This window comes from Scophthalmus maximus, chromosome 9, assembly GCF_022379125.1.
Source record: "Scophthalmus maximus strain ysfricsl-2021 chromosome 9, ASM2237912v1, whole genome shotgun sequence".
NCBI classification, from domain to species: Eukaryota; Metazoa; Chordata; class Actinopteri; order Pleuronectiformes; family Scophthalmidae; genus Scophthalmus; species Scophthalmus maximus.
The window spans coordinates 20232871-20249409 of NC_061523.1; the positions used below are offsets into that span (position 1 = coordinate 20232871).

The 16539-nt window shown below is 44.6% G+C and overlaps 1 protein-coding gene across 2 annotated transcripts; it reads left to right on the forward strand.

Annotated features, from left to right (window-relative positions):
• The first annotated feature begins 262 nt into the window (after positions 1-262).
• Positions 263-10927, forward strand: pitx2 (paired-like homeodomain 2). 2 transcript variants are annotated; one of them, XM_035649579.2, is made up of 4 exons: positions 263-1731; positions 4481-4551; positions 9270-9472; positions 10264-10927. In XM_035649579.2, exons 2-4 carry the CDS (start codon positions 4506-4508, stop codon positions 10819-10821), a joined length of 807 nt encoding a protein of 268 aa, XP_035505472.1. In that variant the 5' UTR covers positions 263-1731; positions 4481-4505; the 3' UTR covers positions 10822-10927. The 2 variants fall into 2 exon arrangements, with proteins under 2 accessions (XP_035505472.1, XP_035505471.1); XM_035649578.2 differs by lacking the exons at positions 263-1731; positions 4481-4551 and adding an exon at positions 8068-8782.
• The last annotated feature ends 5612 nt before the right edge of the window (positions 10928-16539 follow it).

Genomic DNA, 16539 nt, shown 5'->3' on the forward strand with positions numbered 1-16539 from the left:
CGTCATGGCCTTCCCCGGGCCTGCATGTTCAGTCTATGAGCTGGAGAAGAAGAAGAAGAAGAAGAAGAAAAGGGCACGTCTTAATGTATTTATAGTCCTGACAAAGCAGAAGGAAGAATCTGGCCACATCCACTGTCATATAATTACGCGTTTTATTGCTGCGAGCATTTGTTATACACGTGTGTGTGTGTGGGAGCCTCTGATTCACCACGTTTTTGGGTTGGGGTTTTTTTTGGGGGGGGGGGGCGGGTGGATGTGCGTGATGCGCACGTTTTGCTTCAGTGTCCCCTTTTTTGCCTGGAGATTCCCCTGTGGATGTGCGCATTAATTAGGGGTTTAATGGGGAGTATGACTAAAAATGTAAAAGAAGGATTAGGGGGCGAGGGGAAGCGCGCGCAAGGCCCCACGTCCGGCGCTGCTGCTGCTGCTGCTTCCCTCACTTAAGATGCTGAATGGAAAAAAAAAAAAAAAAGAAGAAGAAGAAAAAAATCAGTCTGTATCTCAGGAAACGGATCTATAAAAGAACATTTGCATCCGAGCCAGCTGTTCACTTCATCTGCACATAAATCCGCAACACCAGCGGTCTGTCTGGCCCTGGAGGAGCCCAGTGCGCGGCCATTTAAATACTCTCCTGTTTTCCATCCACCTCTAAATATTCAACATATTCTGGTGTGCACGACATGTGAAACGGGGACCTGATTTGCCCTAATGGCGACCCTAATGTGGCGATGACTGGTCTCCTATTGAGCTGACGACAACAGTGTGTGGAACAGGGCCGATGAAGGAATCTGCTAATTCCGGGTGGATCCAGTCAATTCATCTGTGGTCATCGTTATGCATATCACGAGAGGTTATGATCCAGAGAAGCGTGTTTTCTAAGTTTTGCAGGTTGCGTTCGTTGGGCAAATTGATCCATCCTCTGTGTTCCGCGCGTCTCAGATGGTGCAGTGCAACGACAGACGCGTCGGGGAGGGCTCACACGGACGTCGTGCGGTTTGGGTTTTTTTTTTTGGTTTTTTTCCTTTAAACATTTGTGTGATTTTTTTTATTTTTTTTTAAGATGCCACTCTGCGCGTTTTCTGTCCGATTGTTGTTGGAGAGGCTCTAAGTTTGTCCTCTGCTGGACTGCACACACACACACACACACACACACACACACACACAGGCGCATGCATATACATACACACACCCCTTTAAAGCGCGCGCGCACACACACTCTCTCTCTCTCTCTCTGAGCTCAAAAGGAGGAGGAAAAATATTGCGCCACTCTCGGAGCGTCTTTCCATGAGGGAGAAAAAAAGTTGTTGAGGACAGAAGAGGACGAACCAAGGGGAGAGACACGGATGAAACGCGCCTCCTTCGCAACACACACACTTCTTCTTCTTCTTCTCCTCCTCCTCGCGCTGTAAACAGATGGTTATTTATGCGCATAAATGAAACTTTCCTAAAAAAAAAAAAAAAGGGCAACGCTGCGATTTCCTCTTTTTTCTTCTTCTTCTTCTTGGTTTTTGGAGCCAGATCCGAGCAGCGCGCACATTTTCCGGACAGAAACTTTGAAAGACTTGAGCTTCTTCTCCTTCCTTTTTTTTTGTTTCCTTACTGGATCCTCTTTGGATCCTCGCTGTTGCAGAGACACGCTGCGAGCGGGAGCGCTGCGTCTTGGACGGTGGGATTTACCAAGACGCCGACGGCTGGACAAGCCGAACCGCCCAACACCGGTGTCCACAACTGGTGAGTTCCGTAGGGAAGGAGCACATGCACTTAAAAGAGAAAAGGGAAAGGGACAGATGCGAGTTCATGCAAGTGGAGCAATTTGTTCCACCTCGGGTGGGTTTGTTTTGGGGGTTGTTGTTTTTTTTTTCTTTTGCGCGTTTCTGGTGTGAATTTCAAAAGGCTGCGCAGTGCGCGGAACATAAAGGACCATGAAGTGATGTGAGGGCAGGTCAGCGGGGGGGGGGGGGGGGGGGGGGACAACGGTGTGTATCGTTAGGGGTGATGGAGTGTGGGGAAGAGAAATGAAGAAAGAGAAAAGGGAGGAGAGGTTGGAGCGGTTGACAGTTCTGTCCTCTGGACAGAGGCATCATGGACAGAAATGGAGCATATGGGTTTGATGCGCCCGGTTTAAAATGGAACATAAATGTGAACAAGCTTCTTCTGAACAGCTCAAATAGAAAGAGCAACTTCATTTATCGTAGGGAGTGAGAATAAAGTGTCTCCAGCTGCCTCCTACAGCCTCCTCTGCATCCGTTTGTGATATAGTGGAAACGAAATGTAGGCAAAAGGGGGTCGGTGAGACGTTCACGGTCCGTCGCGCCTTCCAATTAATAACGGGCCCATATGGTCGGAGGCTACAGTCGATTCCTCTTCCCGGTGTGAAAGGCTGCTGCAGGTCGGCCCCATGCTCCAGTGCGGTGTGGACTTCAGAGGTGAAGCCCAGTGCAGCGGCGACGCGATGCCAGGTTTCTGTCCGCGGCTGTGGGCCCGGTGCCATGGCGGGGAGTCACCGACTCACACGTCAAGTGTCGGTGCTGAGAGCGGCGAGGGTCCGTGAAGTGGTGGTGGTGGGGGGGGGGGGGGGGGGGGGGGATGAGGCGAGATTCATTTCAGCGATTATGATATTGCAACGGACACACCGTGTACAGTTTAAATCGCCAGGGTTGGAAGTTTCCCTATTAGATGGAGAGAGAGAGAGAAAAGATATATAGATATTTATTATCACTGAACTATACCATGATTATTAGTATCTATTATAAGTATCACTCTCATTATTGTTATTATATTGAATACATTTATTTGAAGACATAGCTGATCCCCAGTCATTTATAATTGATGAAATTATAATTTGCCCCACGTGTTTTCAAACTACCACAATAATGTCGTGGGTTTTTTTTAAATTTAAAAGTCAATTTTTAACATGAATCATGCATTTTATTTATTCAGGCTCTATTAGATATTTTTCATATTTTCATATTTAAGGGGGAAATACAGGCCTTTAATCCACTTTGTAACTGATTTATTTTCAAATGTTGATCAAAACAACAATAAAAAAAAAATCTCTCAGTGATGAAAATTGACACGCCAAAAATAAAAGTACAATAAAAAAACAAAAGTATAAATAACTGCAGGGGGGGGGGGGGGGGGGGAGACGGCAGGGTGAAATATCGGAGGCAGCCCCTCATCAAATCTCTCTGATTAGATAACACGAAGCCGTATTTGATGACCTTACACCCAACAGCCTGACCCCCCCCCCCGTCCCCCACTTTTTCATTTTGCAGAGGAAGGGGGGGGGGGGGGGGGGCAGATTGAGGAGGAAGGGGGTGAGCAGGTATAGGTAACATAGGAATACACACCGTGTAAAACTTAACCTGAAATTATATCTGCATCTTTTGAATTAAAGAAGATGATGATGATGTGGAGCAGGTGAAGAGAAGAACTGGGGGGAAAATGGTTAACAGCATGACTGCATGCAAATCCCCCCCCCCCCCCCCCCCCCCCCCCCCCCCCCCCCCCCCCCCCCCCCCCCCCCCCCCCCCCCCCCCCCCCCCCCCCCCCCCCCCCCAACCCCCCCGACTTGAATTATCATAAGCAAACAGTGTGAGTCTGGGCTAATAAAACCTCCATCTGTGTAACTTCATATCGAGGTATAGTATGAAGGGGGCTGCGATAATGAATTTTGTAATATCCCACCGACAGACATCTCAATCAGACTCTAATCCCGTGATTTTAGCGCGCGGAGTCGCGGCACGTCGCGGCGGCAGCTCGGTCTGCACCGCGGACACGAGGGGACGTGGGGCTCGTGCAAAACACGGAGGGGTTTCATACACGACAGCAGAAAGACTGTGCAGAACGAAATCTGACGCGGATGAGAAATAATAAAAAAAAAAAAAAATATATATATATATATATATATATATATATATATATATATATATATATATATACATATATATATATATATGAAATGACGAACGAGCGAGTTTTAAACAAGTGAGAGAGAAAAAAATATGAGACTGATCAGATTAGACATTTTTTCTCTTAAGAAAAATCCTCTTGTTTCCACTCATTTCCTTTTATTTCTCGTCCAGTCAAAAGAAGCTTTTTCAAGAAACACGAGCAGGTTTGTTTTTTTTACAAGGTCACAAGTAAAATTAAAAAAAGCCTGCAAATAAATCCATCCCTGACGCATCTCTTTCATAAATTAAAGTGTGAGGATTTCCGAGCAGGACTGTAGACCCATTAAAAATGCACGTTTTCGCGAACTACAGTGGAACAACAGTGCGCCAACGCTGCACCATGCCAACTTTGTCCTTTTCGCATTTTTACGCATTCACTCCTCTTGGCACAGCAGCTTTGCTCCTGATATCACAACTGATGGATGACTTGAAATGACGTCTAACCCTTTAGAGTCGTGTGACAGTTCACCGCTTCTTCTTTCTTTTAAACTGTGGCTCATTTCTTGTCTTATTATTTTTTTCCACAGAAGCGGTTTTCCTCAAATCGCCATCATGGACTCCCACTGCCGCAAACTGGCGACCACCTGCGCACAAATAGGTGAGTGAGTGTCTGATCCCGGAGAATCAATGCGATGCTTCTCTGTGATGTACAGAAATAATATATAAAACAGAGGGTGTTGGGGGTTTTTAAACATCGTACCAAGCATTAGTCTAGAATTTTAATTTTTAAATCTGCATAGAAATTAATAAAAACGTATAAACGCAAAATTATCTCAGCAACACAGATTATAAATATTTGTGAGTGTGTGTTTCTCTCCAAATGTGCTGCCTGATTATTAATTACAGAGAATATTTTATTCCATATTCCTGATAACAATTGGCAATATATGTTAAATGTTACGAAAACCCCCCAAAATAATACAAACAGATTAGTGGACATCCTCTGACAAGTCTGCATTACACTAATAACAAAAATAATAATTACAATTAATAGTAATGCAATTCTAAATGCACCTGCAGGAGTGGCATTGATCAAATCTATTTGAAGTAAGAGAGCTGCTGTGGTGCTGAACAACTCGTGGCAAATTAATCATCGTGTGATATTTTTCTCAAAAAAACGAGCTCAACATCTTTAGTAAAATAACAAAATAAAAAAAGCAAAATAACGCCGATTTCTCCAGAGGAAATTTGAAAAGATAAAAAATAAAAATAATCAGCCATCTGTTGTTTGAATTCTCACTAAATAATCTCAGATTGTTCCTTTCGCCGGTGATGAGTGTATTGGAGGGGTTTGTTCTGAAACGCTCGGTGGTCTCAGTTACTCAGATCTCCGGTCGGCGATGAGGTCACTCCGGGTTGTTCGCTTGTCTCAGAGCGACACCTGCTGGTCACACGCGGACCTGCAGCTTCAGAGCTACAGGCAGAAAACGCAAGAGCATCATCTCAGGATTTATTAATAGGGATTACAGCGACGCAGCTATTGTTATTAGCTATAATTAAAGCCTGTATGATCTTTTATTAATCTTATTATTAATATTTTGTGGCACAGTAGAGTCGGTCCTAATGGCTGCTGCAACAAAACGCAGGCTATATACTCCAATGCAGCATCTCCAATAATCCTCACCACCAATCAATCTTCATAAATGGTGCTTTCCCTCAAACTAACATCCCTAACAGGACTAAACAAAAAGCTGGAAACCCCGCGCGACAAAGTCATGGGATTTATTAATTATTCTCCACTAGCGGAAGGAAAAAAAGAAAAAAAAGGAAATCCCATCAAGTTCTTGTTAGGGTCGTAAACGAATCACCGATAACGTCTCATTCTGGTTCGTTGCGCGCAGGCGGGGTCGTCATGGCACATGAGCGGCACCGTGTGAACGACCATTGATTATGAATAATAAGGAATAAAACGAAGGGGATGGATGGGGGGGGGGGCATGGACACACGGCAGCGTCACCATTGTGCTGCTGTAAAAGAAATTATGCGGCGCTCGTTGGATCGACTCCGGGGAAAACTAAAAAGTATAATGAGAGCCCCGTCCGTGAGGAGGAATACACTAATGGAGGAATGTGATGTCTCCCTCTAATCCCGTGTAAAAAAAAAGCCTCGTCGTCTCCTCGCGTATTGACTGAATTGCTAATTAATGGCCCTCGTATGACGGAGGCCCGTAATCCGCACAAGAGAGATAAAGCATCCACCAGGTAGAAATGAAGAGGGAACCGATAATCCACTTCAAGTTTAGTAGAACAGTGGGGAGGGGGAAGGAAAAAAATGGAGCAACAGACTGTTCAAATAAAACACAGGAATTATCATTTTATTATTGCTATCCTTTTTTTTTTACAGCCAACATTTGGAGAATTCAATATTATTAATATTAGAAAAAATGATAGTTCCCCAGTTTAACCTTCACTTTAACGGAGGTTTAGAAATACGAGAGTGTGCTTTTATTGAGTATTCATTTTTAAAAATATATATTAATGTTTTGAGGATTATAAACTTGTTAATAACGACCTTCTTACAAAATAACTTCCAAACAAGGTTTTTATTGCACAGTATATGAAGGTGATTGGCTTCCTCAGTGTGTGTGTGTGTGTGCGTGTGTGTGTGTGTGTGTGTGTGTGTATGTGTGTGTGTGTGTGTGTGTGTGTGTGTATGTGTGTGTGTGTGTGTGTGTGCTGGTATTTATACATCGGGGGCTTTCATGGGATTAGCCCAGTAACTTCAATTCCAAACGGCCACGTGGATATGGGAAGTGTGTTATCTGATGATGATGAAGATGATGATGATGGTGATGATGCACCAACAGTGTTATATGTAATAAGAAAATAAGGACAAATAATGACCAGAATATCTCTATAGCCATAATCTAATTTCTCACTCTCACTGCTAATCGCTGGTGTGAAAACTACCTCCTCTCAATAAAAAAATTTAAAAAATCAGGCCGTGACTTCCATCACCTGTTACCCAGTTGACATGTCCCCCACCCTCAAATGTCCCACCTTGAAAATAAAAGTCACATTTTGTTTGATTAAAACGTGTTAACTCTGCCTTTACGCATCACAATCATTAGGAGAATTCTGGATTGGAGAAAAAAAAACGCTGCAAATCAGCTTCAAACTCATTAAAATGAGAGTCTTATCAGATTAAAAGAGAGAGAGGGAAAAAACAGTGCGTCGTCCAAACGCAACGCGAGGAGGAGAGAGAGACACCCAGTTAAGAACTCGCATGAACTAATCCGTGGTCAACAAACCCGGAGTGCGCGTGGCTCCATTGCGGCTGCGCAGGGTTTGATTTAATGGACATTTTGAACCCTTAGCTCTGCAGAGGTCAAGAGGTTCGCCTCATTTGACAACTATAGTATGCTGCTTCTTTTTTTCCTTGTTGCAACATCCGGGGATTGTGGTGTAACAGTAAAAAACAAACACTTCGGGTCAGTTTGGAACCAGATCGCACAACATCCATCTCTCTACCTGTCAAATTGGATATGAGGATTATACCGTTCAGGGTGGGGTATACTGAATGTGTTTGTTTTACCATCCACTCCCTTATTTTATCTGCATTTGAATCAACATGTGATGGCTTGAAATGATGTGCACCCCCGCCCCTGCAGCACAATATGAGCTGCACGTGTGCTCTTTTTAACATACTGTACATGTCTGGTAGTTAGCGTCAGTCGACCAGTGCGCACAGACCGTTTTGGAGCAGGCTGGCACCCGCCTTCCCTTTGAAGCTATGTACATTTATTCCCCCTCCTTTAATCGCGTCCTTTGCAGGGCCATTGTGCCGCAGGTTGCCGTGTTTGATATTCAGTGTGCATCTTTTTTTTTTCCTTCCTTTCTTTGTGCTTTCAATACAATCCTCTCAGTGGCTCGTTTTTATCCACATCCCGAGTCCCTGAGTAAACTGCGGGTGACAGAAGACTGAGAGCGCGCGGCTCAAGCTCGAGGCATCGCTGTAGAACATGCGTCGCTTTTTGCTGCATGAGCCACTGGACCCCATCTCATAAAAACGAGGCCAAACTGTGTTATTTCTCCTTTTTATTTGGTCTTGGGCTGCTGCGCCAACGGTTCCCCATCTCTCTTTACATGCTTTTTTATTTGGGAAGGGGGGGGGGCACGGCATACCACATTGGCGGACCGTATCTCGTTTCTGCGAGGCTGCCGGTTGGTCGGTTCCCGCTGTCACATCCACATGGACGTGCCTGTCAGAGGGAAATGTGGGCGGGCGCAACGCGGTGACGTGGACGCGTTCTGGATAGAGGCGCGTGTTGGACGGGCAGGGAGCGCAGGCAACAGCTGAAATGAACAGAGAGCGGCGCGGTGTGTGTTTGCCTCTGGATCTAATATCGCCTACCTGTCCTTGTCACTCCGATAGTCAGCCGAGGTAGCCGCCGATCACCGCCACATGCCATGGCAGCGCTCGATGGTCCATTTTAAAAAGCATTTTTTTCAGCGCAAACAGAAAAGAGTGGGTTTTCTTCTCCACCGCAAGAGGAGCATCGCTGCCGTGCGTTTTTTCTGCTTCTTTTTTTGGAGAGCTGAACACATTCCGCACTCGGACTTCGCGCTTATCCTTCCTGTTCTAAGGGGACTTAATCAGATTTTTCTTTGACAGCCAGCGTTGCGATCTTTTACCGATGAACTCTATGAGGGATCCATTAAACACAGACCACCACCACCACCACCACCTAACAGGGAATAAACTTGCCTCCACGCACTACACGGCTCTGGCGATGGCCTCTAGCTTGCAGCCGCTGCAGCGGTCTGTGGACTCGAAGCACCGGTTAGAGGTGCACACCGTGTCGGACACGTCCAGCCCGGAGTCTGTCGGTAAGAACCGGCCCCGTGGTGCAGATGTTTCTCGGCAAAGGCACCGGCAGAATGTCATCTCGCTATATACCAAGGGAAAGATGCTCCAGTTAGTTCAGTGTAAAATGGGTTGTTTTTACGCACAGATAGAAGATAACGGCTGTCATTTATTTTAAAACTCGGATAGTTCGTCTCGACTCTGGCCTGTGTGTGGTGTTGTATAGTGAAAAGTTTCCGTGTGTCAAATTAAATGAAGCAGGTATTTACTTATACACGCAATGTCAACATTGAATCAACGGATTAACACAAATCCTGTAAAATAAAAAGGCAATTAAAACGTCAGACCGTTGGCTGAGTTTATTTTTATGAATCGGAGCGTTTCCTCATCAGCTCATTCATTTCCCAAGAGTGTCAAGGATTCTGGATTATTTTTCCCCCCTCATAAAAGGCCTTAATCCGCCCCACCCCTGGCCAACTAACTAACTGATCTCTCCTCTCCTCTCAACAGAAAAAGAGAAGACCCAAAACAAAAACAACGACGACTCCTCCGACGACCCGTCCAAGAAGAAGCGGCAGCGGCGGCAGAGGACCCACTTCACCAGCCAGCAGCTGCAGGAGCTGGAGGCCACCTTCCAGCGCAACCGCTACCCGGACATGAGCACGAGGGAGGAGATCGCCGTGTGGACCAACCTCACAGAGGCCCGGGTCAGGGTGAGTTGCTCCCCGGGGGTCTGAAACAATAACAACTCGGGGTGTATGAAAAAAATTGCCCCGGTTAAACTACAAATACCCCAGGACATTTGGGGTTATTACGCACGGACGCAAACCTTTACGCACGGCTTAAATGTTTCCATTTAAATAATTTACAGACACAGTTTTAGCTTCAAAATAATAATAATAAAAAATAATAGTCCTCGTTTAAATATGCTACTTGTCCAAAGCGCAATTTAATTAAACGTGCACATGTTTATCTATATTAGACTTTAAATATTATTACATTGTGACAAATAATTAAATTGTGGCGCAAATTAAATTTGTGGTTCTGGGCAGACTTCAATCTTTTTTTTTTTCTCCAAAAACGACCCGTTTATTTTGTTTGTTTGTTCTTGGCCTGTCAGGATGTAATCACAGTTTATTTAACGTTTAACGGGTTCGGGTCGGTGACAGAATACCGCTCGTGTTCGCCCGCTCGTGTGAAAGAGGTGCAAAGCTTAGTATCTTTTTGCGACCGTCGCCCTGGTGTCGCGTGAAGAAGGTCAGCGTGTTTGTGGGAGCCTGCGGGGGGAATACACATCCACGGCGCAGTTAAAGACGGAGCACTGACAGCCCCGGTGTGGATTCGGCTCCGACAGAGGCGACATCAAAGAGGATTAATGAAGACTAGAGATAAAAAAAAAAAATTGGGATATAGGAATTAACATTAACCCCAGAAACAATTGCAGTCGTTTGACATTCATCTTAAAATACACTATTCTAACACTCTCTCATTGTCTTTCCCGCAGGTTTGGTTCAAGAACCGGCGAGCCAAGTGGAGGAAGCGGGAGAGGAACCAGCAAGCCGAGCTCTGCAAGAACGGCTTCGGCCCGCAGTTCAACGGACTCATGCAGCCCTACGAAGACATGTACCCGAGCTACACGTACAACAACTGGGCCGCCAAGGGCCTCACGTCGGCCTCGCTGTCCACCAAGAGCTTCCCCTTCTTCAACTCCATGAACGTCAACCCGCTGTCCTCGCAGACCATGTTCTCGCCGCCCAACTCCATCTCCTCCATGACGTCCGGCATGGTGCCGTCGGGGGTGACGGGCGTGCCGGGCTCCGGCCTCAACGGCCTCAACAACTTGAACAACCTCAGCAACCCGTCCCTCAACTCGGGCGTGCCCACGCCGACGTGCCCCTACGCGCCGCCGACCCCTCCCTACGTGTACCGGGACACTTGTAACTCCAGCCTGGCCAGCCTGAGACTGAAAGCCAAGCAGCACTCGAGTTTCGGATACGCCAGTGTGCAGAATCCGGCGACTAATCTGAGCGCGTGCCAGTACGCCGTGGACAGACCAGTCTAACGCCTACCTGCACTGAAAAAGGAAAGGAGAAGAAGGAGAAGACAAAATGTCCACCCTAACGAGCCATCGACAAAGGCTGCAGTGGCGCTTCCAAGTGTTTTTTGTTTTTTTGGAGGGGGGGGGGGGGGGGGGGGGGGGGGGGGGGGGGGGGGGGGGGTGAGGAAATCTGGGGAGAGGGAGACATTTTTACTTTTTTTTCATAAGTTTAGAGAAATGGTTGGAATGTGATTTGCATTAGTATTATTTTCTTCCCCTCGAGATTTACAGCCACTTGCCCCTTGAACATTCCCAAGCATCTTTCAGAACCATGTGATATAATCCCATCCCTCGATAATTGTTCATTTATTTCAGGAAGAAAAATAAGATTCTTGACAAAAAAAAAAAAAAAAAATTGTTTGTGATGGTGGTCGTTTTTTCTTTTTTTTTTTATTTTTTTTTTTTTTTTTTTGCAGTGATGTGGGTAATCACTAACAAGCCCGGCCACAGGAACAAGAGACTACTACAGCTACTTTTTTCATTTTTCAAAAAAAGAATAACAAAAGGGCGCTATACGAATACAGAGAGAGACTGAACCACTGAATCAAGCTCAGCTCCAGGCAGGTCGGAGTCGAACTTACAATGGGAAGGTTTGAAGTTAGAGTCCAGGAACTGTCTTCACACACAGTGACGAAGAAGAAGAAGAAGAAATGAAACACAAGCCTGGTTCATGAGTTGTTTTTTTTCCCTCTGGTGGATTTCGGACGTTAACTGTTGACTGAAAAGGTTGTATATATATATTTGAACTATCATCTTCATCATCTCCTGTTTGTCGAGTCGAATGCGCTTTTAAAAAAAAAAAAGTTTCTCTCCAGGTTCCAATTTATCAAACGCATGTGTTGGGAGGGGGGGGGGGGGGGAGAAAAAAAAAACCCCTGAACAAAAAACAAACAACAAAAAAAACTTAAAAAAGAGGAATCATGTTTTGCTTGCAAACAAAAAGGGAATGTACATACTAAAACGCACCGGTTGTGTGTTTCTAACATATTATAAATTTATTATTAATGTCTGTGTGAATATCGACTTAGAGTAGCAATTCTGGATTTAAGGGGGAAAAAAAGAAAAGACGCATCAAAAATGTTCCTGCGACAATTTTTTTGTTTTGTTTTGTTGTTTTTTTTGCTCTGTGTATACTATTTGGTACGGAATTATGTTTTTTGTTTTTTTTGTTTTTGTTTTTTCAACATCCAAAAAAACTATTGTGTTTTATTTAATGGAAGTAAATATATTGTTCAAAAACAATTCTGCTTGCAGGAGACTTTTATTGAATCGTCGGTGTTGGTATAGTCGCGTTTAGTGGAGTGCAGAGCAATGACAAGTCGTGTCTATAGAGCCTTTCGATTGCGTGTGTGTGCGTGTGTGTGTGTGTGTGTGTGTGTGTGTGTGTGTGTGTGTGTGTGTGAGGTACTTGTGTGTGTGCGGCTAATCTATAGAGGAAAAACAATGGGCCCGGGCGGCTCCAATACACATAACAGCGGCGAGATGCTCCGTCAGATTAAGTGCTGAATACATGTCTGCCCCGCTCCGCCGAGGGGCCGCGGCGGGTCACTGGCGCTTGAAATAACACGGGAATCAACAAACAGGAGGAGTGGGACCACACAACAGTGACAACGGTCAATTAGGGACTTGGTGTTTTTCTTTTTCTTCCTCCCAGCGTCGATTATACTGTAATCCGCACTTCAAAAATGATAATTTGGTTCAATTAAATCTTAAAATTTAAGGGTTTAAATCCAAATTTTGACTAATTAATCTAATCTGAGATTTTTAAGTACCCATTACAGCATTTATTTAAAGTTTATGTTCTTATTTCTTTCTGTCTAAAGACAGTGTGCTCATTTTTTTTTATTGTTGTTGCAGACATCGGAATAATAAGTCTGCTTCTGTTTGCCCTTCCCTTTTTAGTAACTTCGAGTTACGCTTCTGTCGTGCGTAAAAATTGCGCCAAAGCAAAACAAAGCCACGGTCTGGGGGAAACTATCTCTCTGATTCACAAGCTTGAGCAAACAAGCCCCCCCCCCACACACACACACACACACACACACAGAGGTATGTGGGCCGATGCTGACAGCGGGAGGTGGGCGAGAGGGGTGGGGGGGTGAGTGCAGCTTCATGGCTGCAGGCATGAACGGAGACACCAGGGGGTTAGAACCGCAATGCTGCCCCCCCCCCCCCTCCTCAACAGAAAGAGCCAGATAAAAGTGTCCCGAGTCAGGGGTGGTGCATGGTGCGGCCGTGCACACTTCATGGAGAGTTGTTTGGGTTTAGCAGCTCTGTGTGATTACATGGAACCGTTATCACCATAAAACGAACTAGGGATATTCCTTTTTTGTTAAAAGGAAAGAAAGAAATGGCAGCCTCTTGTTGGAGGAGCTGATTTAGGAGCTGATGATGTCACGCTGGAGAAGGCCTGAGGGGTCATGTCCCCGGAGGAGGATTATTATGAAAAGAGAACTAAATCAAGAGTTAGTCCAAGTGTTTTCCCAAAAATTGCTAAATAACAAAAACGAAGAGAAAACACATTCGTTCTCTTTTCACACCAAATGCATCCAAGCTGATTTGCTGAGCCTGAGACTCCTGCACTCTCCACAATTAGATTTTCCTCTCTCTCTTTTTTTTCTTGTCACCTTTTGATGGAGTCGGTAACGCGGGGCAATAATCAGCTGACAAGGGAGGGAGGGGGGTGTGGGGATAAGCCTCGGCTGCTGTAAGGGGGCGAATACGCAAAGTCTGCAGCCCCAATACACATCCGCACAATCAACACGTGAACAGCGGAATGACCCTGAAGGGGGAAGAGGGAGGCTGCAGTGGGGAGACGTTCATTTGGATGAAGCGACGCGCGGGACTGCGGAGCTTTTACGCATCTCCTCTCGTCCAACGGCCTGCACAAGGTAAGAACGTATCATAGTTTGAATGGGAAAAACAACAAGTAGCCATATTTAATTGGCTGCATTCGCACTTCCAAAGTGCTGATTTCTGCAGATGCATTTTCACAAAAAGGGAACAACTTATAATCTGCTCACGATTGATGCGGGAGAATTTAATTCATACGCATGCCACACAGACACCAAATCATGTTGAAGTAATGTTAACTACTACTAAAGTAACTAACTAACTAACTATTAACTACATACTTTCCATAAGGCTTAACAACAGCCAAGGAATATATATATATATATATATATATATATATACACACACACACACACACACACACATAAATACCCCAATAATCGTTTAGAAGCATGAAGTTCATGTTCCAACAAAAGATGTGATTCGCAATATCTGCTGTTTAAATCTAATTTATACTTCCACCGCCTAAAATAATAAATAAAACGCACCGGCACATCTCGATGAGAGATTTGTTCCGCCACGCAGCGTGATTAATAAACAACATCCAATGTGAGGAAAAAGGCACCGAACCGATACGCAGCGTCCCCCCCCCCGCCCCCGGTGGGAATTCAAATAAAGAAAAAGGGAAGAAATATGCAGTAGTGCAAATATCCAAACGTGTTTCGTTACAGGCCCGAATCGGAATAATTAACAAGATGTCGGTATATTCATGAAGCGGAGACCTGGACATCCTGCATGCGATATGATCATGGGAGCATATTGTATAATCACACGCTAATGAGGCCTGGAAGTTTCTGAAACTTGGGTAGCTGTTGTTTTTTTTCTTCCACAAGTTGAATGAGACATTCATGAGACAAATGAACTCACACACACCAATGAAGAGATATTTGTGATTTCTGAATTGTGATTAACATTTGAAAAAAAAAAAAAAACAGCACATGACTCAATTTAAAATATTATTTAGCTCACACACACACACCTGTAAATAATGACAATTGAGCTTCACAGATTTGCAGTGAGACCATCAAAATGTATATTCATGTCTCTTTTCAAATCATGAAAAGAAAACTTTATTGCCAGGTGACTTTTTGGGTTTGTCCTTTTGAACGCCTTTTTCCATTTTATGCAAACTTGATTTTAATGTGTGACGTTATGAACGGGCAACCTAAAACCCTTTCGCGTCATTTGCTCTACTTGCAAGTCATGAAAGAAAAATGTTTCAGATTATGAAACTCCAAAACTAACTTCTGTCGTCTCAACCACAAAGATAAACCAACATTTGAAAAAGTTGAGTTTCAGGTTTGAGTGAGAGCTCGTGCAGAATTCAGATGCGTCGGATAGTGCAGGGTGGTTCACTTCTTTCTCTCTGATCAATAGTTTAGTTTTTTGAAGTAATTGCAGCGAGGAAACATGGGGAAAAAAATGTAAAAATCACACCGCAGCGAGAAACTGTTTCTGAAACCGAGCAGCTTTGAAAAAAGATCCGAGTGTGGATTCAGCAATTTTCAGGTTGTTCCACGTTTGTATCCAAAAGTCACCTCAGATCATTTCTGTTGTCTTTTTTAACAATCTGCAAATGCTCCTCTTTTAAAAACAAACAAGCAAATACATTAAAAAAAAATATGGTGACCTATACACAATGGAAATTAGGGCTGCAACGATAACGATTATTTTCATTTTAGCTTAATCTGTCGATTATTTTCCCGGTTAACCAATTAGTTGTTTGGACAATAAAACGTCATCAAAATGGTGAAAAATGTCGATCGTGTTTCCCCAAACCGCCAAGATGATGTTTTGTCTTGTCCACACACCAAAGATATTTAGTTTACTGTCATAGAGGAGCAAAGAAACCAAGAAATATTCACATTCAAGAAGCTGAAATCAGAGCATTTTTCATGAAAACTACCTGAACCGATTATCAAAATGGTCGGCGATTAAATAAGTAGTCGATTCCTAATCGATTAACGTGTGAACACACTTGCATGCACTGTATTCAGTGAGGTTTTTCATTAAAATGGACAAAAACTTCTTCCATATGATTTTTTTTTATATAAGAATTATAGTTAACATGGCTCAACACAAGGTACGAACACACAACTATATTCTCACTCGCTGTGGCCCTCAGTGCAGTGTGTCTGCATGGGGGAGGTGGGTGGTTCAGGGTATAGGGGGGTTGGGGTGGTGGTGTGTGGGGGGGGTGTTGGCTCTGAGCCAATTGCAGCTGCAGTGGCTTCAGCTAAAGGTCACATGGTGTGACCTCACACATTCTCACCCTGCACCTATAAGGGCCCGAGGAGAAGTCCCACCATAACAAGATGCATGAGCGTCCACGGAAAGAGAGAAGAAACCCCACACAGCAGCTTTCTAATTCATCTGACCAGGTTGTTTTCTACAAAATTACAAAAGAAACGGTCACGCTGCAAAAAAAGAAAAGTGTGTCTTTGCCTGGGGCGACTGCTTTTGTGTGAAAATATTGACTCGCTGGTGATCGTTGGTGCCAGCGTGCCTGAGAGAAGGCACAAAGGCGTGAGGTTACTTCTTCCTCAATGCTGCTGCACGCATCACGTGTGTGTGTGTGTGTGTGTGTGTGTGTGTGTTAACATGTGCGTGCGTCAGCTCCACGCACAGCGGGGGGCTCGGTGCAGTTTTGAGCGCAGGCGTCTGGCGAGAGCGTGTGAAAGCAGATAACCAGGGCTAATTTCATGACGCGCACTGCACTACACTTCCTGCTCACTGAAGTCCTATTAAAGAAAGATGGAAACCATCCGAGCTGTTTGTTTCTCTCCAAATCAATTTTTTCTGCACATTAGATCAGCGTGCACGGCTCTCATG

Excerpts from the sequence above, each read along its gene's own strand:
- pitx2 (XM_035649578.2), top strand. The coding sequence starts at position 8,590 with ATGAACTCTATGAGGGATCCATTAAACACAGACCACCACCACCACCAC. Across the intron at positions 8,783-9,269 it reads GTCCAGCCCGGAGTCTGTCG|AAAAAGAGAAGACCCAAAAC; the intron begins GTAAGAACCGGC and ends TCCTCTCAACAG. Across the intron at positions 9,473-10,263 it reads TCACAGAGGCCCGGGTCAGG|GTTTGGTTCAAGAACCGGCG; the intron begins GTGAGTTGCTCC and ends TCTTTCCCGCAG.